This window comes from Eschrichtius robustus, chromosome 8 (assembly GCF_028021215.1).
Source record: "Eschrichtius robustus isolate mEscRob2 chromosome 8, mEscRob2.pri, whole genome shotgun sequence".
Lineage (NCBI taxonomy): Eukaryota > Metazoa > Chordata > Mammalia > Artiodactyla > Eschrichtiidae > Eschrichtius > Eschrichtius robustus.
The window spans coordinates 88901797-88926600 of NC_090831.1; the positions used below are offsets into that span (position 1 = coordinate 88901797).

The following is a 24804-nucleotide window of genomic DNA, read 5'->3' on the forward strand; positions in this document are numbered from 1 at the left end:
AGTGCTTGGACACGCTGGTCTTATTTTGAGTGAGGTCTTAGCCTGTTCTTCCTAGAAATCCCTCACTTTTCAAACCGGGGTAAACTCTAGGGATTGGCAGTGGTAACCTGAAGCCCAAGGGTCAATATGGCGCAAATGGATCAATCATCCTCAATATAACTGGGGGAGCATTGAGAAATTTAAGTGGTACAAACATATACTGTGGAGTAAAATGCACAACTTACATTCACTCGCAACACTTCAAAAATTTGCTGCACATACTTTCGTAAGTTGTCTATTTAATACGTTATGTCTGTTTCTCCAGTGAATATTTGCAGAGTGCCTACAGTACTCTACTGGGTGTAGCAAAAATTATTAGGATGAAAGGCAGACATGAGGGACAAAGCCAAGAAGCTCAAGGAGAAGGAGCTCCCTAGCTCTTAGTGGCACCTTAAAGAAATATGGTGGAAACACTTGTTTCCCAGGTCTGGGAAGTAGGGTCCGTGACCCAGCAACTCTGCCTGTACTACAGGGAAAAACAGGAATAGGGAAGATCTCTTGTGCCACACACTCCTACATTCAGAAACTATTGAAAACAGTGGCTATTTATCAGGGTTCCGGGAGGTAAAACAACCGTCTTCCTTGAAAAGCTGTAGTCACTGTTTGTTTAAAGAAACACAAAAGGCTACTTGGAACCTTGCCATAACAATACAGGGTACAGCTGACAGATTTTCCTCTCTCCAGAGGCTTAAATTCTCTTGACTTTTATGACACCACCAGCTTCTGGTTTTCCTCCTACCTCTGGCTACCTCTTCTCTTATCCTATAGGAGTTCCTCTTTCTCTGTCTACTACTAAAATGGTGAAGAGCAAAAGATCCGTGCATCACTGATGTGAGTGATGTGTTCTGCTCCTCCCATCAAATAGGAAGCCTTGGATGGATGACAAAATATTGGAAAAGGGGCTGAACGGCTTGGGAAGGTTGTTTTGACTCATAAACAAATGGGTGGATACTCAGCCAGTATCTCTCTCAGGATAAAGGCTGGAGTCGTTAGCTCTGGGAAGGTTTAGAGGCATCATAACTTGTGCGCGGCTGTCTTGAAGGCAGAGCCGCTATAAAGGAGAGCAGAGATGCCACCTCCGACCAGCAGAGCGCACCGACTTGTCGGGTGAGGAAGTTTCAGTGTCAGCCATCGGTGGCAGCTTGATTTGCAGTTTCTTTTATGGTAAGAAAAATGTGTATTTTCTATTCAAAACCCAGCACGATGTTACTAGTTCCCCAATCCCTCTGGGCAATGAATGAGTGGATTGTGTCACTAAAAGCAATTAGCAGGAAGCAGTGAGAACATTAGCAAAGATTGTTTAGTAGCATTTAAAGAGAAAACAGGAGTTAGTACAGAGGTCTTTCAGTCAATTAGAAATGTTAGTACGTTAATAGCCATCTTTTCATTCCCCCAACTCAAAAACTGAAAATATGGAGATAATTTTGTGCTTCACTCTTTTTTCTGTGTGTGTGTGTGTGTGTGTGTGTGTGTGTGTGTGTGTGTGTGTGTGGAGGTTCAGAGGGAAAAGCTGGTTTCAAAGCTCACAGCCTGGTAAGAAGGTCTCCAGGGCTGATTAAAGTTATTCCCAATGTCACATAGATCATTATGGAGCTAATCACCCTTGACAACTGTAATTCTTGCAGCAATGTGTGATAGAACTTTCTGCAATGATGCAAATACTCTGCACCTGCTTATTCAATAGTAATAGAAGAAATTTTGAATTTTATTTAATTTTAATTAACTTAAATAGCCATAGGTAGCTATATGGAACAGTGCAGCCCATTGTCTCTCTTCATACCCAGGCTGGAGACAAGTGTTGGGTCGGCCAGCAGGTGTTTATGGGAGACGGGCAAGCTGAATAATAGCTACCATTGTTGAGTGTGAAATGCGGACTGTAAAGTGAGCCACAGGGCACAGCAAGAACCGAGTTCTGATCGACTCTGCCACGGACTCGGGGGGACATCTTTGTCTTGTGCGCAAAGCCCACAGTCGGCAGCTGGCTGCTGGCCCAGGGGGCCCCGAAAGGCCTGTGTTTGGGAGACAGGTGGCCTTTACTAAAGTGAAATCTTATGGCACTTCCACTAGGACTTTGGGTCTTTCTTAGGTTAACCTAAAATGTGCAAAATCTTCAGTGTGCTCAGGGGAAGGTCTGCTTCCTGCCTAGGGTCAAACGTTTCCAAGTCACAAAACATGAGGGACCCCAGCAATGCTTTTAAAGGGAAATGTCATCTTCCAGGTGATGAGATATTAGATCTCTCTGTTGGTCCAGTAAAGGAAGACAACAACTACGGATACAGAATGAAGGTCATTCCGCCTTTCAAATCTTCCTCACTTCATTGAACATTCTTCAGAATGAGATACTTTTGTTTTGATTCAGAATTCTGTCTCCCTGGAGACTCTCCTTTCATAGCAAAAGATAACTCCAGAGCCCCCAAGTCATTTTAAAGATGGTTTGGCCTAACTGATGCTTTGGAGTCACATAGACCTGAGTTACACACCTGGTCTTGACACATCAGCTATGGAGTCTTGGCCAAATTATAAAAACCTTAGGGACCCTTATGGTTCCTTTGTTAAGTAACACTAATAATTATATGAGTAAAACATATATAGAGTATCCATCATGCACCTTCCACAGAGCTGGCTCTCAAATATTAGTGCCCTCCTAATCTTCTAGTCAATGGTAACCCCTCTCATTCACATTACTGGTCCCTCCACCTTTTGAGAACAATGATTATCTGTTATTTTGATCTATTGCAAAGTAATTTTTTTCTGAAAATAATCTGGCTTTTCTTCTTTTGAAAAAACACATTTATTTATACCTGCCTTTTTGTAAAAATGAGTTATGATAAGGTTTAATTAAATATTAAAAGAAAATTTCAATCAAAGAGGAAGAAACAACCTGCTCCCCAAAAGGGTTCCTATGGTTACTGAAATGGCCTGAATGTACCATTCGGCCCTAGGTCTTCCGAGCGAGCTGAAAGAACAAGGCAGGTACACCGACCTTGGCCTCAGCGCAGGAACATGCCAACTCCTCTGGGTACACGTTTCACTCACTAGGTGGTTTCAGATTAAGTTTGTCGTGTTAATGCTTAGAGAAGGGATACTGGTCAACAAAATGGACACTGTCTTCAATGAGAAGCAAAAGTTTCATGCTATCATTTCTTGAAAATGATACTCCAATGTGTAGCCCTGGGCTCTTATCAAGACTATTCAATGCAAGTGATTCTGAAAGACCCTAATCTCTGAAAAGAAAGGAAAATAGGAGGCAGTTCCTGAACCTGTAGATTCTCATGAAGCATATAACGGCTCGAACATAGACAACTTCTGGGATTTCATCTTAACTCTCTTGAGAAGTTCAGGAAACACGGAAGCAAGGCAATCTCATTATGAAGGATTGTGAACAAGAGCCTTTCACATTCCATAGAGAATGCGGGACAGAGTGAAGCAAGTATGTGACAGCCATTGCCACTCTACGGCCTGTGTTTAAAAACCTATATTCTGAGTAACTGTAAGCTAAAATGAATACTAAATACCATTAATGAATGTTTGACCATGTGCTGAGCACCAGGTGCTATAGATGCATGATTTTATTTAACCCTTGCAATGATCTGATGTAGGAACTGACATCATCCCCACTTGACAGATGAGGAAACAGAAGCACGGAGAGATATATTAGGTTGTCCAAGGCTACCCAGCTAGGGGGTGGGGAGGCAGGGACTTGAATGCAGCTTGGTGTGTCTCCCATGATTTACTGCCTCTCAGTTCTACTGTGGTCGGAATTCCCAGAACTCCAGATGTGTATATATCTATATTGGACTAACCAAGTAGCGGAGTTGCAAATGAGGCCGGGAGAATGATGGGCAGGTAGCAACTCAGGGGCCGTCTAGCCAAACATGGCGCACTAAAGGGCTCTACATCTGCTCCTCTCCTTTCCAGTTCTGTGAGACAGGAAGCTCTTTCCTATTTTCCCCTGTACATACTTAAATCCACTCATCTGTGTTTGACTCACTGTTGGACAAGTTTAGAGGGAGTGTGGTCACGCAGGGGCCCTTTGCGCATGTGCTTGTTCTTTAACCTGGGATGGCTCGTGGCTGCTCCTGTCTGAGAGCTCACCTTTCTCGAAGGGATTAAAATGATTTTACACCATGTCCTCATTAATGTGGGTAAATCTAAATGGAATGTTTTGATGGGGTGATAGGAAACCAATTTCAGCACAGTCTGCTTTGAATCCCTATTTTTAAGCACACAGAGCAAGTCACCAGATTTTAGATCAATTTACCAAACACCAAAAAGCCTTCCTTCACTTGGAAGGATGATTTTATACTAAACACAGATGGTCGTGCTCCCTAGGGAGTTTAACTAATAAATTTATAATCTAGATGCTCATATTTTTTGTTCAGTAGGTAATTCATTTTTAGAAAACTGGAAAAAGTGGCACATTTGGGACTAACACTTCTTTAGCCAAAACACTGTAATTAGGACATCTAGAAACAGGATTATTCAAGTAGAATCTACCCATTTCAGCCTAGAAAGGGAAGTCTCGTGGTGGAGTAGACTGGAAGGTCAAACGGGGTTCTCTGAATTAGGTTCCGAAGGATTCTAGCTAGGCATGAGCGGAGGCATTTGGTGGCATGTGTCTATTTGCCACCTCTCTCCTCCCCCCACTTCTGTGCCTTTTGCCCAATGTCAGCTAAATAAAAACTTTATAAATCACCTTACGTGGGCAATATATCCTGAATATTGATTTTGCCAAAGGCAATGAGGAGATCAGAGCATATAGTAGGCAATCTGGCTATCTGAACTAATAGATCATGTCGTCCTATTCTCCCACTTAACAGATGAGAAATTGTGGCCCTGAGAGGTCACGTGTTCTGCATAAAAACACCCAGGTGGTTAACTCTGTAACTACAGAATTGAGAAGCTTAGAACCAAGTCTACTCACCCACAGCTCACTGTTCTTCTCTACAGGATCGTCCAGAATAAAACAGTAGCTACCACCCCCCTTTTTTAAAGCTGCTTTCTAAGAGCTGCATTCATGACCACTTTTCTTCCTCACAATAACTTCAGGAGACAGGCATTGTTAACCCCATTTCAGATGGGGAAACTGCTCAAGGTCACAGAGCTGGACGGGGACAGAGGTAGGAAGGTACCCACTTCATCTGGCTCCAGGGCTCTTGTCTTCCTCACTGTGCCACACTATCTTCTTAGAACAGCATTCACTCTGGTGAAGGTGCCCAAATGCAAGGAATGCGGTGAGGAAGGAGGGGGTGAACCAGTCCGCCAACGGCTGAATGGGAGAGATGAGTTCCTTCTTCCTAACGTGAGCCTTTGTCAGTCCCAGCTGTAACTCGGCCCTTTCTTACTCTGCCCATTGTCCTCCCCAGAGGCCCAGCCTGAAGCTCATTGTCATGGTTTCTTATCCTCTGGGAATAACCTGCATTTTCATTCGTCAAGGAAGTTCTGCCTTTGGACATTCCTTAATATGGTTTTTAATGCTTACATTCAAAATACGTTGAATTTACTCAATATTCAGCACAAAGCCATTAAAAGTAAATGGCCGGGAGGATGGGCTCAGCATAAACATGAAGTGATGTTTGTCATTAGTGGGCGAGGTCTGTGTCGGAGCAGGGCATCCATCGGGTTTCAAAAATATCTGCCAGGGTTTCTCTGGGGCCATAACTGATGTTTGTTCTTGGTACAGTTGCTAATGCTTATGCTTGTTCCTGACTGTTCCCCAATCTCTTCACCTCTCCCCCAATCTTATCTTTCAATTTTATTTTCTGACTATTTGTTTCCAGGACAGTATGATATGAGTACTTTGCAATGAGCAGTATGTCAAGAAAGCAATCAAGGGACTTTACTTCCCTGGCTAAGAAACAGCTGGAAATTCTTTCCACCTATTGGAACTAGTCTAATGGCATCCATTTTAACTTGATATTTTGGGATTAAAGTTTATAGAGACAATTCAGAAATTTGTCTTGCAAGATTATGAAAATCGATTCTATCCCACCTTGGTTCACTGTTACTTATATCTACAAATAAAATAATTCTGACTTGGAAGAGAATCAGTGTGGGGATTTGAAAGTAAGGGCCATCCATGCTGAAAAGTTCAAGGTCAAATCCAACAGTGGGTGCCAGCTCTCCTGATAGCATAGTGAATCATTAAAAGTTAGAGCCATAGAGCTGCTGGAGTATAAATCCCTGCTCTTCTGTGACTCTGAGCAAGTTACTTCGCACCTCACTGCCTTAGTTTCCCTATCTGTAAACTGGGCGTAATCACAGTAGCTACTTCATAGGGTTACTGGGAAGATGAAATTCATTAACATAGGTAAAGTGAGAGCCTGGTAAGCTCTCAATAACGTTAGCTGTTGTTGAACCACTACTGGCAGACTTGAGGCACGAATGGCCCAGTTCCACGGGTCTCCTGGTGATTCTAGATTTTGATGCTCCCTGGGTATACATGGGAAATCAGAACTTACCTGGACTGCTAGTCCTGTCCTGAGTACAATGCCGCATAGCCTACCCTTAAACCAACACCCATGCCCACGTGATTCCCCAGGGGGCAGGCCACTGTTCTTCCTTGCTGGGTCTGGAGTGGCCCCAAACAATACCTTGCCTCCGCCGGCAGTTGAGTTTCCTAAAGCAGGTCCCTTCCACGAGGCGGTTCAGGCGCTGTTGTTTGATCAACTCCAAGATTTCTGGCTGAATCTTCTCCTTTAGTTCCCTGTGAAAGGATAAACACATATTCCACAGCGCGCCTTGAGAACAGCACTTGGCTGAAAGGGCACCACGGGCAGATGGGGCAGGCGAGTGCAAGCTGCAACTTTTCATGAAAAACCCGATACTCCCGAGTGGGTGCTTTAGAGAATCATTTATTAAGCATCAGTGGAAATGGTTACCTATTCTAATAACACTATAGGTTCTTTGACATTTACAGATACCCACAAGAGCACCAATCACTTCAGTGACGTTTTTCTAGACCAAGGTCTCCCGAGAAATTTCTTCTCTTGTTTTACAAAGCCACAGATATAAATTTACGCAAAAATTCACTCAGCTCTGCTGAGACAATGAATCTCTGGTCATATTCTCCCCCCCTACAGCAGATAAACTCCTAGACTGCATTTGTGATCTGACCAAACAGGAATGTTGGACAACCACACGATAACTATTCCACAGCAAACACAGTATCGGGCAAAGTACAGGACCACATTTTGCTTTGGATTCTGTCACTTACAACTGGGAACAACACATCGACCCAGATTGTAGCCCACAGAGATTGGGATAATGAGAGGAGAAATTAAGGATTATTTGCATCTTGTCTCAGGCTAATACAATGTAATTTAGGTTTAGATGTACTATGCTGTAAAGATATGATAATAGAGTGCAATGGGTTTTAAATCTTTTATTTCAAGAGCAGAGACTTTTTTATCATGTGAAATTTTATGTAGTGCCCTAGCATTTGAGTCTAGTAAAACTAGAGTTGTTCTACTTGAGGATGTATAGAGAGACCCAGAGTCCAGCCCTCAGAGCAGTGTTGAAAGCACTGACCCAAACTCAGAAGGCTAGGACTTCAGTCTAGGCTCTGCCCATGATTGGCATTTCAGGTAGCTCCTGTAAGTCTCAGTTTCCTCATCTGTAAAATGGGAATAAGAATTTTTCCTGTCCCAAAGGAGACAGTGTGAGTGTAAGTCAGCTGTAAGCATTGGGCAGGAATGCAAGGTGTTACTGAATTTTCTTGGATAATATTGTCTTCTTTCCTCAAGCCAAACATTCCTTGTGCCCATATTACACTGTAGTCAAGGCTCACATTTTCGTCAGCTTCAGCCTTAACTCTGGGCTTGCTCTGGATTGCAGGCAATCTGTCTTCACATGGTGTTCCGTTTCCAGGTGCAGAAGGCACAGACACTCGGTAAGTGTGTGCTATGAGCCAGGTAGTGTACTATGCAATTTTAGCTCATTTAACACCCCTTCCCTCCTCCCCACCAAAAAAATGCCAACTTTTGGGACCAGGTATTAATATCATCATTCCCATCTCACAGATGGGAAAGAGTTTACAGAGGTGAAGCCCTGAATAGGGGTACCAACTCAAGTGTTTCTTGTGCAAACTGCGTCTATTTACCCATGAGAAAAAAAAAGAAAAGAAAAGAATAAAAAGTGATATAAAAGGATCTGGCCATCTAACAAGGTATTCTAGAAAGCTGCTAATACATATTTTGGACTTAAATGGCCTCAAATGCCCTGTCATTTGATACTGTTCCAACTGACTATTTATAAAGCCTAATGTGAAGATTCAGCCCCAGAGGTACAGCTTGGTGCATTTGCTTTATTTGCATTTGCTTTTCCAGTGTGGGTCTCACAGGGTCTCATCTCAGGCTTTCAGATAACTAAAACTATCTATTATCAGCATTCAGATTTTGTAGAATGGACTCGCAAATTGCAGCTTTGATGAACCCTGCTCCGAATGGAGAAGGTGGGGAATTGCCAGGGCAGTTGCACACAACAATAAATCACCACTCCTGGCTTCCGAGTTGGGGCGACGGGGAAATCATGGGAGAGAGAATCCGGGAATTTCATCAAGTCTTAGGTTAGAGATGTATCTTCAAATAATAGTTTTACTAGGCTAGAGTTTAGTTATTAAAATGGAGATGAAGACGCAGAGACAAGGACCAAAAGGAGGAAATAATTGAAAGAACTTGATGATTTATGATTTTTAGTGTAAGACCCAGATGTGCTCATCATGACACACTCCATTATGAACCATCTTCGGAGACAGACTATCAGAATAAGTGGATCTGCTGCTACAATAGTTACCTTTTCTTGTTATGATCCCCAAAGGACTCCAAAACATGATTAGGCAATGCAGGAAATGGAACAGATTTTTTTTTTCCCCTAAGTTATATCCTCTTCTTTCCCTCCAAATGGACTCAGTAGCTACCGAATTCACTCATATTAGGAAAACATATTTAATCCCTATATGGTGTCTCTGTGAATGAGATATGACCTGTGGGGTAATCCAGGTAATAATCATGGGCTGGAATTGGGTTTTGAAATTCTCAGCTTGGGGCTAATGAGGTCAAGGTCATGGGTTCACTGGCTTTGCTTTGATAAATATTCCCCGAATTCTATCTAAAAGCCCTGTAAATAAATAAAAGGAGGAAGATGAAAGGAGGGAGAATAAATGAGTGTGTGAAGAGCAGTTCAAATTCTAACACTTTTTCCGGAAGAGAATCCCAAGTCCAGGCCCAATGAGGCCAGTGCCATGTGCAGAGGACAGACAGCGCCACTAGACTAGTGAGACTCTTCCTGGACCTGGGGTCTGCCCTGCTGAGCTGCCATCTGGTGTTCCTCTAGAACAGAGGTTGGCAAACTTTTTCTGTAAAAGGCCAGATGGTAAATGTTCCAGACTTTGTGGGTCATACACTCTGTTTCAACTACTCAGCTCTGCCATGGTAGAGTGAAAGCACTTGACAGCATGTGAACAAAGGAGCGTGGCTGTGTTCCAATAAAACTCTATTTACGAAAACGGATAGTGGGTCAGTTTTGGCCTAAGAGCTATAGTTTGCCAATCCCTGATCTACAAGGGCTCTGGGGAGACTTTGGGCTGAGTAACAGTGTGTGTATTTCATAGAAATTGATCTGTTTCTGTCTTACTACAGGGTCCCCAAGGTCATTCCTTGCACCTCTTTTGGTCTTTATATTTCAGACTCATGACTTTAAACACCAACTTTCTGATGACTATGTCCAAATTTATAATTCTAACCTAGACCTCTCGGCCAAACTCCAAACTCATCAATCCAGCTGTCTATTTGGATATCTCGCAGATGCCTCAAACTTGACAGGTCCAAAACTGAACTCTTGATCCCCTTGTCCAAGCCTGCTCCACTCACTCTGTCCTTTAGTTGTTCAGGCCCAAAATCTGAGTTCATCCTTCTCTTATACCTTGCATCTAATTGATCAGTAAATACCTTTGCTTCTTATCTTCCAAATCTATATAATCTATGATAGAGACTCTAATCACTTCTTATCACCTCTTGCTTGGATTATTGAAATAACTTCCTCACTGATCTCTCTGCTTCCAAACTTGCCTCCTTGGAGTCTATTCCCCATACAACAGCAAGCGAGATCATTAAAAACCCAAGTTAGAGCACACCAGCCCCCTGCGCCAATGGTTCCCCAACAAGGCCCCACAAATTCAGGCTCTTGGCTACCCTTCTGGCCTCGCCTCCTATTACTTGTTCTGCTCTAACCACACTTGCCTCCTTGTTACTAATTGAGTGCCCAGACCTACTCTGACCTCAGGGCCTTTGCACTGGTGATCGTCTCTGCTGGAAATCGTTTCTCCCACATACACACATAGCCTGCTCCCTTAGTCCTTTACACATCTTTACTCAAAGGTCACCATGCCAACTAGAGAGATCTACTCTTGCCACTTTATTTAAAATCGCAAACTCTCCATTTCCCTTATTCTGCTTTTTATTTCCTGTATCCTCTTTTGAAAAAAGGTTTTATTTTATTGAAGTACAGTTGATTTACAATGTTGTGCTAATTTCTGCTGTACATTAAAGTTATTCCATTGTATATATTCTTTTTCATATTCTTTTCCATTATGGTTTATTACGGGATATTGAATATAGTTCCCTGTGCTATACAATAGGACCTTGTTGTTTATCCATTCTATATGTCATAGTTTGCATCTGCTAAAAATATGGAACACTTCACGCATCCTTGCACAGGGGCCATTCCAATCTTCTCTGTATTATTCCACTTTTAGTATATGTGCTGCTGAAGTGAGCATTCCTGTATCCTCTTTTAACATGCTACAATCTTATTTACCATGTTTATCATCTATTTCTCCCCATTTAAATATAATCACTACAAGGGTGATAATTGTATCTCTTCTCTTCACTGCTGAATTATCAACACACAGAACAGTACCTGGCAAGTGGCAGGCACTTGATAAGTATTTGTCAAGTGCACTGAACACTGGCTTCAGATACGAGAGCCGTGAGCAAAGCTCGTGGCCAATCTTTAGCAAGGATGCAGGTTTGCAGGATAGGCATTAGCCTTATTTCTGGCTCTACTTGCTTTTACTTTTTCTTTCTCATCTACTTTTACTGTACATTCTGAGATAAGATGAAGTATAAACAAATACATTCACAGTGTCAGTTTTACCATTTACATATTGACACGGTGACACTTGTTAAGTTCTGGTTATCAGCTCATAATAAGGGTGATCATTTCTCTGAGTGGATGTTATGTGTGGGGCATATGCTAAGGGCTTTTCATGCACTACTTCATTGAGTCCTCCTAACAACCCAACGATGTGGACACTTTTATCATCTTCACTTTTAGACGTAAGAAATACAGGTTTAGAATGGGTGACAGAACTTGACTAAAGAGCCACATTTGCAAATGATGGCCTTGGAATCTGGTCCTAGGTCTGTTAGCTCCTGGGTCTGGATTTTCCACATTTTGCTTCTCTGCTTCCCTGGTGTTTGTCCCTGCAGCTCCCCTTCCCCCAACATCATGGTAAATGACCTATTTTGGGACTATTCAAACTTTTTATATCCATTAACTCGGATTAATTGTGTGGATGGACTTATCCTTCCCGTAAAGTCACACTAAGTAGAAAATAACAAATACCTCCTTCTGAAATAATTAGTCAAGAGCTAATAAGAAATAAGAGTTTCTTCAACCCACTGAATACACAGTCTCCCAAAATATTTGGTCACTTGGAGTTTGCATTTTCCTTCTCAGGAAATATAAACATTTTATAAAAACAAGACACATGCCCAAGGGATCTTCGTGGCACTGAGATTTGCCTCTGTGCTGCGTGCAGCAGCCAGGTGATGGGGAGAGGGCGGCCAGCGGGGTTCTGCACCAGCAGTCAAGCCCCAGCCAAGCCACTGTCCCTGTTTGCAAAATGGAAAGCTTGAACTGAATGACCTTAAAGATGCTTTTCAGTTCTAAAATTTGAATATCCTAACCCCCAAGCTTGGGTTAGATGCGTTTCCTGTGTGCTCTAGTGACAACCCACCCGCCTGTGCTTCCTCCCACCTGGCACTGAGCACGGTCCCTGATAATCCCTCCAAACCCCAGCTTTAAAGTCTGGCACAGGGACAGCCAAGTGTCTCTGGTTCTCTGCCTGTCCCAGCACCTCAGGCTGGGCCTGGCAGGTAGGAGTCACTCAATACACATTTGTTAAATGAATGAATAAATGAATGACTGAAGACAATCGTAGATGGTCTATGCCTTTTCTTTCTTGACTTGGGCTTATCCTATAAGCCACTGTGACAGCATTTGGACTTCATTTAACCCCACAGTGAGCTCCTGTCTAGCAGATCATCCTAACAGACAGAGCATCGCTGGAGAAGAAGCTGGAGGCTGGTACCCTCCTGCCTGTTTTAAGGGCTCTGGGATAATGACCAGGCTGGTTCATGGCCTCCCCCGTGAAATGCTGTAGCTCTGACAAGTCTTTATGACTTTACTGCAACTATACCCAGAGCTCCGGTGGACCGTGGTGCTTTTCAGTCCCGTGGCCGAGTGATGATGCCAAAGTCACGTATAACAGGAGATTTCCTTAATATTTCCATTGCTTCTCTCTAAAGAGTAAGCGTTAAGTAAGAGTTTCTTATAATAAAGGGAAAAGAGACTTCAGAATGTCACAGGCAGAGCCTTGGGAAGTAAAGTTATGAAGCCAAAGCAGGAGCAAAGTTTTCATACTTGATAAGCAGTTAACAGTCCTACTTGGAACAAAGTCATGGTCAAACATTAATTTAGAATCACTTGGCCTTAACTGAGGTGGTCCCTTAAGTCTCCCTTTAGGTTTTAAGAATTGTTGTCAAAAGCATAATAAAATCTCCTTGTGTTCACACATCTGCTGAAACAGACATCATGATAGCCAACATTTCAGTACTGTAGGCCCTGGGATGGGGCAAGGCGCCACTGTCCCTCCTTGCAAGACAGAAACTGCATCAGGTATCACCTCACATCGGTCAGAATGGCCATCATCAAAAAATCTACAAATAATAAATGCTGGAGAGGGTGTGGAGAAAAGGGAACCCTCCTACACTGTTAGTGGGAATGTAAATTGGTGCAGCCACTATGGAGAACAGCATGGAGGTTCCCTAAAAAATTAAAAAATAGAGCTACCATATAATCCTGCAATCCCACTCCTGGGCATATATCCGGAGAAAGCCATAATTTGAAAAGATACATGCACCCCAGTGTTCACTGCAGCACTGTTTACAATAGCCAGGACATGGAAGCAACCTAAATGCCATCAACGGAGGAGTAGATAAAGAAGATGTGGTATATACATACCATGGAATACTACTCAGCCATAAACAAAATGAAATAATACCATTTGCAGCAACATGGATGGACCTAGAGGTTATCGTGCTAAGTGAAGCTAGCCGAACAGAGAAAGACAAATATCTTATGAAATCACTTATATGTGGAATCTAAAAAAAAAATGAATGATATAAATAACTTATGTACAAAATAGAAATAGACCCACAGACATAGAAAACAAACTTGTGGTTACCAAGGGGGAAGGGGAGGGATAAATTAGGAGTTTGGGATTAACATATACACACTGCTATGTATGAAACAGATAACCAGCAAGGACCTACTGTATAGCACAGGGAGCTACACTCAATATTCTGTAGTAACCTATAAGGGAAAAGAATCTGAAAAAGTATCTATCTACCTATCTGAAACTGAATCACTTTGCTGTACACCTGAAACTAACACAACATTGTAAATCAACTATACTTCAGTAAAAAGATTAAAAAAAAGAAAGAAACTGCATCTCGGAGGAGTCATTTATTTGAAGTTCTTTCTGCTTGGTATATGGGGCTGTTAACTTCTAGTTGCGGACCAAAGCAAAACCCCAGCTCTGCCTCTCATGAGAGCTGCCTGCTGCCCAGTGTGGGTATAGTTTAATGCAGATGCAAGCCGAAGACCCTGAGGAAGCATTTCCCCTCCTCTGCTGCCTAACTTCATCCCCACTAAAGCCTGCAGTTCTGCCCTGCAGCTTCTAATGGTGCTTCTTAAGGCTTGAAAATAAACACAAAATAGACACTATAGCTTGGCTATGGTTTTTTTCTGTGCACTTTTTAAAACTTCATCTTAGTCTTGCACTTGGCAAAGGAGCTCTGGTGGGGTAGATGAAGAATTAGCTAAGGGATCAGTGGGCTGGAGTTCAAGTCCTGGTTCGTCCACTTGTCAACAAGGTCCTCCCTTCTCTAGACTATATCCTGGTCCTCGAATGGGAATGAGATTGACCTACCTCACACAAGTGTGAGGAAATGAAACAGCATGAGGAGGTGCTTTGCAAATTGCCAATCATTAAACATGTCAAATATACGAAAGCAAGAAACAGAAAGGGGGAAGAAAGAAAAAGAATTAGAGAGAAAGGTTTAAGATGAACTTCATGACACCTATGATGTAAGATGGCTTCATCGAAAGCTCAGAAGAAGCTGTGTCCAGTCTTCCGAGGGAACAGTAAGAATAAATGTCAAACACTTTCCTTACCCCCAACTCTGTTTCCTATTCCCTTCCCTATAAATTATAAAGGTAACAGCGCTGACCTAGCTCTTAGAAAAGAACAAGGGAAGATAAAGAGGCCAATACTAAGAAAGATAAAGCAAACAAAATAGTCCAAAACAGTGTTCATGTTCAAGGTTCAGAACATCTTAAAGATGGAGATTCACGAAATTACACAACCATTGCAAGTGCATCTGATACAAAGTCCTATAAAAAGGGGCCCCCTGATTCTCCACCTTAGGCCTGTGGGTTGATAGTCACAAGAGCCATATGAGACGTTCTGACTCAAAGCAGAGCCAACGGGGCAGGGAGAAAGTGGGTCTCTCTCTTCCTCTCAAACTGGCTCTCCCTCCCTCCTACTCATGATACTTCAATGCTCATATTGCTTTAATTATTGGTAGGTCTCACTCTGGCTGGGGCAGAACATCTTGCCACTCAAGGGTACCTACATAGAATATAGCTTCATGGGCAAAACAAAATTGTCCCAAGTATTACAAAAGGTTTCAAACTTTTCAGCTGCAAGTTCTTAGAGGACTCGTCAGTAACTGGGTCACTTCTCGGTTTAGATTCTCCTGCCAGCACCTGTCTCCATCTCCTCCTAGCCCACCCCTGCCCAGCGTTTCTCAAGGAGTTGCTGAGACTTCAGGAACTGAGTAGAGCTCTTTTGTTGGCCTTCCATAAAGAGCTCACAATACAGCCCAGCTTCGTGATAAGCTTTCACTCTAGAAATGGTGCGTCAGAGCCTTTGAGAAGGGAGAGGTCAGGGGTAACTTACAAAATCGGGCGAGACTGGAAATCTTCCTGGTTCATCCTCTCAGACTGGCGGATTTTCAGGATCTCGGTGTAGCTCAGGTTCTGCAGTTTGCTCTTGAACTGGTCCAGGGAGCTAGGCTTGGTTGTAAGAGCTCTCATAACCTGCTCCTTCACCACCTGCATTACCTGTGAGATTAAAGGAAGACCATAATTTTCCTGGGGATTGACCTTACCCATTCAGAAAAGTCTTCCACAGATAATGGTTCCCTACCCACTGATCCCTTTAGTTTGCACTCTCAGCCCTAACTTCAAGAGTGCTTTTCCAAAGAGTCAACTACCATGATGTACAGCTTCTATTTTCTCCTGTACCGCTGGAACCGCAAGGAAGGAGGTGGATTGACTAACTATGAAATGGGGCGGGGGGGACCGCGGGAGACTTGGGGTGGGAGGATATATGCATATTCATTTGCTTGATATATTATGTGACTGTAAACAATGCAAATTCAAGAACGAAAGAAGTCCAAGCAACAGCTAGAAGTCTGCATAATCATTATTTTTTTCCAGGAGAAAATCGCTGAGACACAATTAACTGTGGAAGTTTGGTTGGCACCGGTTCAAGTGAATGTGAAATAATACCCACACCCGCCCCTCCTGGATTGCTTTCCCCATGTAGTTAAGGCCTGAGTGTTCACACAAATGATGTATTTGGAAATGTGCATGTGGTATTGCCTCTTTGAGCCAGGCACTAAAAAAAGAGGTCTACTGAATTAGAATAGACATATCCCATTGGAAACCTCAAGAAAGAAGACTATGGTAATCTTCTGCTTTAGGACAGGTCCAGCCCACAAGGAGGCAATTAACCATTGCCTCTATTAATGTGGATTCATCTTCATCAGAATATCTAGGGCAGGAAAAGACCAGAAAACACACAGAGGCATCCAAGAGACTGTAATCTTGCTGCTTCTTTTTTTAATTCTACATTACAGATGAGAACAATTGTTACCCTTGATAACGTACCTACTATGTGCCAGATACTATGGAAGGTGTTTTATATATACTCCTTCTCTTAATCTACTCAAATCCATGGGGTAGATATTATCATCTTTTACATTTCCATATGAAGAAACTGAAGCTTCGAAACCTTAACTAGTTCAAAATCATACAGCTGATTGGTAGGTGAGTGAGCTGAGATTTGAACTTAGGACTGTAAACACTGTATTATACTGTCCCCCATACCACCATTTTTGGGTCATTTACAATTTACAAATAAGAAAAAATCACAAATGCACCTCAATTATGTGCTAGGTTCTGTGCCAGGCACTTTGCTGTTCATCACCTCATTTAATCCTCTTTCCAATACAGTAGTGTAGGTGCTTTTAAACACTATTTTAAAGATAAGAAAAATGGACTCAGTACTCTGTGGGAAAAGGATCTGAAAAAGAATAGATATATGACTATGCATAACTATATCACTTTGCTGTACGCCTGAAACCAACACAACATTGTAAATCAACTATACTCCAATATAAAATAAAAATTTTTTTAAAAAGGTAAGAAAACGGAGACTGAGAAGGATTGAGAACGTGTCCAAGGTCACAGATATCTAGTTGAATTCTAAGATACCCGTATGGTGGACAGAGCATACATTGGGTGTTGAACAGCCCTGGGGTACCTCTCCTGTCACTATAAATGTGATCTCAGTATGCTCCTATGGCTTCTAATCACTTGTTCATTCAACAATTCACGCATGGTGGATACTTGAGTAATTGTTCACTGACTAGTCCCACCAAAATGGCACTTTTATGAAATGTTATTGTAATAGAAGTTAACAGTTTTACAGCATGGAAAAGACTGTGGCAATCCAGAACTTTCAAACCTGCCTGATGGCCAGGTGATGGGAAAAATCTCACTACCTTGGGACATATTAGACAGCTGAAATATCCTCCAAACATGGGACAGCCCCTTGCACTTGCTGAGCTCTGTTTAATGGTGCCGCCCCCTCTCTGATGGTGCAGGTTGCTTTCTCCAAGTGTATGTCTCTCCTATAGCTGTCCTATCATGTGAGGACCTGTCCAGTGATCTGCTGGGGTCTAGAGACATCAGGAGGCTGAACAAGAAAGTCAGTCCTCCTTGGTAGCAAAACCCAATATGCCTTCAGAAAAACCTGAGCATCAGGGGAACCCACAAGCCCATGAGTTCCCTCAGCTCAGGGATGCCCGATATCCTCACTCTTTAGTCATCTGCATACACATTGCTTGCAGTGTCCTCGTGCAACCAGGGATCCCACGTCAACCTCGTTTTCCTTTAGTCAACTGAACATGGCTGAACCGAGGGTAAGACGAGTCATAGGTGGCTGCGAGACAAACAGGTCTATCTATTTTCAAGTGATATCAACCCTCATTTTTCCTTATATGCTTCTGACCTTTAGGAATCCATGTCCACAGTAAGAATACCCTCTACTAGGGAACCTATTTGCATTTTCATAGGGGCTATCTGGGAAGCAATATTTTATCACAAGAAATAAATCTAATGGCAGGAATGTCGGGAAACTTCAGATGAAACAGTGAAGGGTAACAGATCTGTATCATCCACTTACGGATCTGCTTTATCCAGTAGGCACCACTATTCTCAGAGGACCTGCGTGCCATGCTTGCCCTGTGAAGAAGAGGTTGCTGGTGACAACACTGATATAAAGGCATGAAGGCAACTGTCTTCCAGACCACTGACTCGTGGGAGTTTCTAGGGCCATGGCTGGGTTGCTCTCTTCAGTATAACTCAACTGGTTATTAGCTTACTATAAATCAGACTGTACTGATAGAAGCTATTAACAAAAATTTGCTTGAGAAGCATTATTTGTGACGTCAACACAGCAAACGTTGCTGAGTGCTTACCATGTGTCTATACTGGGTGGACAGTATAAGGGACATTAAGGCCCTTGCCTTAATGTGAACGAAAAGGTCTAATAAGAGAGCCAGGAGGGACAAAGATCATGACAGCAGAAGTGTGGACGTGACAGAGCAGGTGGACTGATGAACACTGCTGGCAGGGGGGGAAGGTATTTCAGAGAAGAAGACATCACATGGATTTTGCAGAAAGAATGGCTGTTCAGTGGTATGGAAACAGGTAAATAATATGGAAATGACCACATCTTAGCCAGTTGGAACCTGGGCTGTATCTGAATTGGAACCAGTTACGTAAACATTGTTTCATGCCCCCAGCACAACGGCAGAGAGGTAAATTTCCAGTTGACCCTCCACCTGATCTGCTTCTTTATTTACTCAGGCAAAATGCTAAATTTCCAGTTGACCTTCCACCTGATCTGCTTCTTTATTTACTCAGGCAAAATGCTAAATTTGGAATGCTTCACAAATTTTGAAATTGTTACCATCTCATATCATGCAGTATAAATGGTGGCTAAATTTGGTCCAGGCTGAATTATAACACTTTGCAGTTTCATGTAAGGGGCACCACAGGAGCTGCCCCTTTCCTCATTTAGAGAAACTCTTGAGTTGAGCCAAGGAGGTAACTGTCATCTCCTAATGTTATTTGACCTTCTGGTGGGAGGTAAGACATGTAAGAGAGACAAAGATATAGCCATTTGAATGCCAAAAATGAAGAAGGGATTTTAAAATAGAATCAGGTTAATGCTGAGAGAGTTTTAGAGCTATCTCCACTTCCCTTGTTTTATAGATAAGAAGACAGAAGCCCAGAGGGCCAGGTGATTCCCCTTCTTCATGTGCTTCTTAAGGGGTGTCAGAGATGACAGTCACCAGACTACATGTGACTAGACACAATGATCATGCTAGTAAGTGGGCATGTGACATGAACTGACCAATCAGCATCCTTCCCCAGACTTTCCTGACTTGACTTGAGGCAGAGCTGAAGCATGCTCTTTTCCCCTCAAACTGAGACCTATAAGACTGTCCCTTAATATTCGGGAAAGTGGAAGATGATGAGACCAATGCCAGTAGAATCAGACAGAAGAAAGTTTGTGTGTGCGTGTGTATGTGTGTGTGTTTGTGTGTGTGTGTGCGTGTGTGAAAGAATGTGTTAATAACGGTGATGCCATATTCAACCACAAAGTCAGTTCAACCCTGACGTTTGCTGGTTTGGTTACATAAGCTTTTTTCCTTTCTTAAAATGGTTTGAATGGGATTCTTGTCACTTTCAACCAAAGATCTCAACAAATATATGCAATGAAGTATGCAGGAGTACCAGCTTATGGGGCTGAGGTTGCCCAGATTGGAGAAAAAATAGGAGAAGGAAGCTGGATAGAAACAACAAAGCTACTTTGATAAGAAATAACTTAAAAAATCATCTTCATTTATATGCTCATGGTTGTACCTTTGCATGGAAATGATGATAATCCCCTATGTAAGTATGGGAAACGTTGCAGCTCCTACTTGTATCTTATGCTTAAAATCCAGTTAGTGTTCCATTTCTCTAGCTTAAGACTTCGATCCCTGCTAGATGTAACTAAGCATCCATAAGTGGAACAATCCTTTAAATCCCCAGCAATCATTTACACTTCAATTTGAAGAAAATATAGCCCATTTCTTAAGAGTAGGTTGATAAGGGAGACGAGGTCTAGAGGGCCCTGGCCCTAGGGAAAGGGATGCAAGTGGTAGGTATACAGCATAAAACAGCAGCCAAAGACTGGTTTTGCCTACTTCACAGTTTTGCTTGGCACTGGCCACTGACCATTGTTCTATGGTCACTCCGTGTGCCAAGCACAGTGACCGCCACGAGAGATGTCATTGTTTTTTTAAGAAGGGACAAAATAGTCAGATAGGTCAAATAGTCTTCTATTCCTTTGCAAAGGCGCTTCTACAAGGATTAGAATTGATGGCATAAAGTCTCTGTTAATGCCCTATGTGTGCGATTTAAATCAAGACACAACCACCATCCTTAACTCTGTCCTCTTTGGAAATTATCAGGCCTTTAATCACTGTTTGAAAAACCCACAGATGGTGCTGCAGAGACATCAGCAAATCAATGAACTTAAAACTTCTTAATTACAACATGTGCTTTGCTACAGTATGTTTTCAAAGAAAACATACTCTTAGAATCTGAATTTGGTATTGACATTACTTAATCAAGGCCTGAACCGTGCCTGCGGTCTGAGCCATGTGTTTCTGGAATCTTCCCAGCACATGTTTGCTGTAATAATGTCACATGTTAAATACAAAAGAAGTGGGAGGTCTCACAAGACACTTGTACTTCAAATGGAGAAAACCTTTTGGCTCCTTGGAGTGGATTAAAGGTGTAAGTGCTGGGGGTTCCTGAATAGAATCGAGCATGCTGTTGGTCTAACTGTACGCTCTGGTTTCACTGTTGTTAACCGAAATGTGCTCCTGATCCAATGAGCCTCCATCACCTCTTTGACCCTGCCTTTAGAGCCACACCTTTATCCAGTATCATTCATCCATTCATTCAACAACTGTTTTTGAGCACCTACATTGTACAAGGCCCTGTGAGTGAGCGCTTGTGCTGAATGAACTCCCGGTCTGGGAGAGTGAAAGTCATGCACGTACTTGCCTCCCCCAAGAGAGGAAGTGATGTCACAGTGGAGCAAGGGCAAGGTGTTTATCCCCCAAATACTCACTGAGCCCCTCTCAAGGGCCAGCGGGCTGAGGGTACAGCACGGGGACTTTGGCTGGGGCTTAAGGAGAAGCAAGATGTGGACACAAAGAGGTGCAGGGAAGGAGCCAGTCTTGGTGGGAGAAACAGCATGAGCCAAGGCTCGGAAGGAGGAGAGTACAGCTCTGGGTGGGGAAGAGTGGCTGGTGGTTTTGTTTAGTTGGACAAATGAGGTGGGACTGCAAGGTAAGGCTGGGCAGATGGTGGATGGCTTTGCTGGTCAAGATGAAAACCGTGGATTGTTTCTTCTGTTACTAATGATAAATTACCAGAGGATATGGGAGGTATGATGGGATTCAATAACATAAAGTATGTTGGGACACATACAAAGGACTCTTTATTCCTGGTCCAGCTGGGGAAAGGAGGGATGTCAGCAAAGTCTACATGGTTGAGATAAAATTGTCACTGGGACTTGAAGGATGAATGGGAGTTATGAGGTGAAGGAAGAGGAAAGGGGAATCCAGGCAGAGGGGCCGGCAAGAGCAAAGGCAGAAAGTAGGCAGTGCATGACTCAGGTATTAAAGAAAATATGCTTTTGGAGTCCACGTTGGTAGTTTTCAGCAAACAGTTGGGTACTGGTTTCAGGATAGTTTCACAGCCTTTAGAGCTCAGCACACACAATTTTGAAGCCATGCTGCAGACTTCCTCAAGACACTCAATCCCTCCAAGACTCATTTGCATCATCTATAAACTGGGAGAATGAATCATTTGGGATTTATCAGGTTATTGTTAATGAGATGCAGCCTAACACCCTTTAAGGTACATTGTAGATATTTAGCAAATGTGAGTTCCCCTTCTCAAGCCTTAGTTTGCTCATGTAAAGTGGAAGCATTGACATAGTAGCATGCATACTACTATGCATGCTACTATGTAAGCATAGTACAGAGTTCACAGGGTTGTTGAACAATCTATTCAAGATATTACATGCCAAGTACCTGATACATTAAATGGAACATACTAGAATCACAGCAAATGTGAGTTCTCTTACCTTCTGATAATGAAATTATGTCAGAGGTTTCTCCTATAAAAATATTCCCAGACCACATCTGTATCACCTGGGAACTTGCTAGAAATTCAACTTCTCGGCCCACCCCAGACCCACTGAATGAGAAACTCTAGAAGTGGGCCCAGGAATCAGTGTTTCAACAGCTGCTCTGGGTGATTCCGATGCACCCTCAAGTGTAAGAACCTCTGATCTCAGCAGACATCCAGCACCACTTCTGAGCCTTCAGTATGGCCTCTGTAGCAATTCTTGTCATATCACTGTAAAGCAGTTAAGTTAGTGATTGGTGTACATTTCACCCCATCTAGATTGTAAATCCCTGGAGAGGAGGCACCGTTTCTTATTTGTATTGTGGCCCACGGTACTTAGCAAGTATCTTCCAGACTGTAATGATTCATATGTTCAATATCAAAGATTCTCAGGCTCCTACCTTTCATCTGTAGAATTAAACAAATGCATCCTTAACAGAACTGTAAGACTGTTAACAGGGTTTTCAAAGAGCACTTTTATACAGCCTAAAGAATAACGTCTGTGGCTTTGAGATGGTGTCGTAGGGTTCCAGAGGTCATTCTGGGCTTCCTTCCAGAGCTGAGCTGGAAGGGGCTGATCTGAAGCCGAGTGGAGGGTTTCTGAAGAAGCCACAGCAGTATACCACAAAAGGAGGGTCAGCGCTTACAAAAAAGTGCAATTTCCCCAATCCGTGGTGCCCATTAAATGGATTTATCTTCACAATGGAGAGAAAAGGCTGTCTTGGAGAAGACAGATGCCAACGCAGTCCAGCTTTAAAATGACTCATGGGGGACAGTTCTCATCGCTGGGCTTCAGGACTGGACCAGTTTTATTCCCAAGAATGTTCTTTACACCAAACAAAATGACAGAAGGCTCACAAGGACCAAAAGATTGGAGGGAGTCTGCCTGAAGAGGGGTCTTGGGGAAGGAAGACCCCAAGTACTCATGTGTAGGCAGGACACCTTCCTGGAGACTGGGATCACTTTGGGGGCTGCTCTCCAAGGTTAGAACATGGGGAGAAGTGGCCTTGCCCAGAAAAAGTTCGAGAAGTTAGGGTACAAACTGGTGACTTACATGGCAGGGACAATTATTGACCCAGATGTAGGCTGTCGATTTTCCCCTCCACCCTCCAGAGGTCTTTAAAATTAGGACAACTGGAAACTAAAGATGGTTTGTCTTTATCGTTTTGCCACGGCTGGGGAGTGGACTGCCTAAGCCAGTCCACGCAAATGAGGGTTTTTGCTGAGTAGTGTCAAGTGTATTAAATGAAGGAAAGAGAAAAATAAAAATGCTTTCTGCGCCCAGGGAGCAGCATTTAAATTTTCTGTATTTATTTTGGGGCAGTTTGGCATAGAGCAGAGGTTGGCAAACTTCTCTTAAGGGCCAGATAATAAATATTTTAGGCTTTGTGGACCATATAGTGTCTGTAGTCACTAATCAGCTCTGCTGTGGTGCCGTGAAAGTGGCCACAGATAATAAGTAATGATGAGCGTGGCTGTGTCCCAGTGAAACCTGATTTGACAAGACAGGTGGTGGGCTGGGCTGGGGCTGCAGGTGGTGGTTTACCAAGCCCTGGTATGGAAAAAAAATGCCTGGTTTTAGAGTCAGGCAGCGCTCATTTCCAAGTCTGCCTCGGTCACACACTTAGCTTGGCAAATTGCTCCAGCTTCTCTGAATCTGTTTCCTTGTCTATAAAGCGGAGGTGAATATCTTTAGTTAGGATTAGAAGATGCACAGCATTGACCTCAATACATTATACCCATCATTATGAGGCTTCCTGTGAATCACAGTCCTAAAGACGGCTTCTCCAAAGGAAAAAAATCTTCCTTGCAGCGTGCAAACAACCTCATGACCACCCAGGGGGTTCCTAACATGTGCAGGGCAATTCAAGATTATATTTACATTGCATTGAATAGAATTGATTCAGACGGATTAAAGAGTTGGTTTTTTAAACAGTATTCTCAACTCTCCCCCTGAATGGTTTCAGGGATTGGAAGATACTTTGGCCCACCTTTGCTTCCTCCTGCCATACCTCCCAATGGGGTTTGACCAGTGCAGTACCCTGCTGTCGGGTCCGGCTCTCCAGGGCCCCTTGGGGTCGGCTTAATGTAAATGAACAGAAACTGTTCGGAAATCACAGAGGGTCAGCTCAGCTGGTGTGCAACCTCCAGCTCATCCTCGATTTCATCATATGTCCTCAATTATACCAGATGAATTTGAAATCGTTTGTTCATTAATAAAGGCAAAAAAGTGCCTCTGCACTTCACAGAGGATGTGATCTAATCCTGGCATGCAGTAATCATAAGAATCAGCAAGCTATTTAACTTCTCCTTTCTCTGTTGCTCTCCAGTGGGTCTTAACAGCCCTCTGAGCTCTAAGCTCCTGTGGGCATCCCTCTGAGGGGTTGACGATGACCTAATTCTGGGCCAAAGGCCAGTGCTGTGTGTGACGCGGGCAGTGAGGTAACCGTGACTGTTCCTCTCTAAGATGGCATTTCCGAACCCAGCAAGGTCTGGTTAAACCCATACTAGGCTTGTTATGCATCACGTTAAAAGCCAAGATTTGTACCCAAGAGCTGAGAATAAGAACAGTTCGCTGTAGACTGGGACTGTCCATTGGTTTCACTTCTCCCAAGTTAGAGTCTGGAATGCAAACTGCTTATAGCCAAGGCCTGTTCTCGGGATGCCACGTATCTGTACTGTGCCCGTAATGTAACTCTGGGTTACATTATGTCTTTGGTGAGTGATGAAAAACTAGGTAGCAATGATCAAAATAATGGAACTACCTGGGCTTAAGAACCTGAATGTTCATGAAAGTTGGGAACTTTG

At 43.0% G+C, this 24804-nt stretch overlaps 1 protein-coding gene and 1 pseudogene across 2 annotated transcripts in view; both read right to left on the minus strand.

Annotated features, from left to right (window-relative positions):
• Positions 1-24804, minus strand: part of ELMO1 (engulfment and cell motility 1) — a 553192-nt gene that overhangs the window by 28106 nt on the left and 500282 nt on the right. For both annotated transcript variants that reach the window (XM_068549306.1, XM_068549305.1), the window contains exons 18-19: positions 15347-15510; positions 6633-6745 (exon numbers count right to left, since the gene is read on the minus strand). In XM_068549306.1, the coding sequence (XP_068405407.1) occupies positions 6633-6745; positions 15347-15510 (277 nt within the window). The remainder of the gene's footprint in view (positions 1-6632; positions 6746-15346; positions 15511-24804) is intronic.
• LOC137768990 (U6 spliceosomal RNA) lies at positions 10721-10816 on the minus strand (annotated as a pseudogene).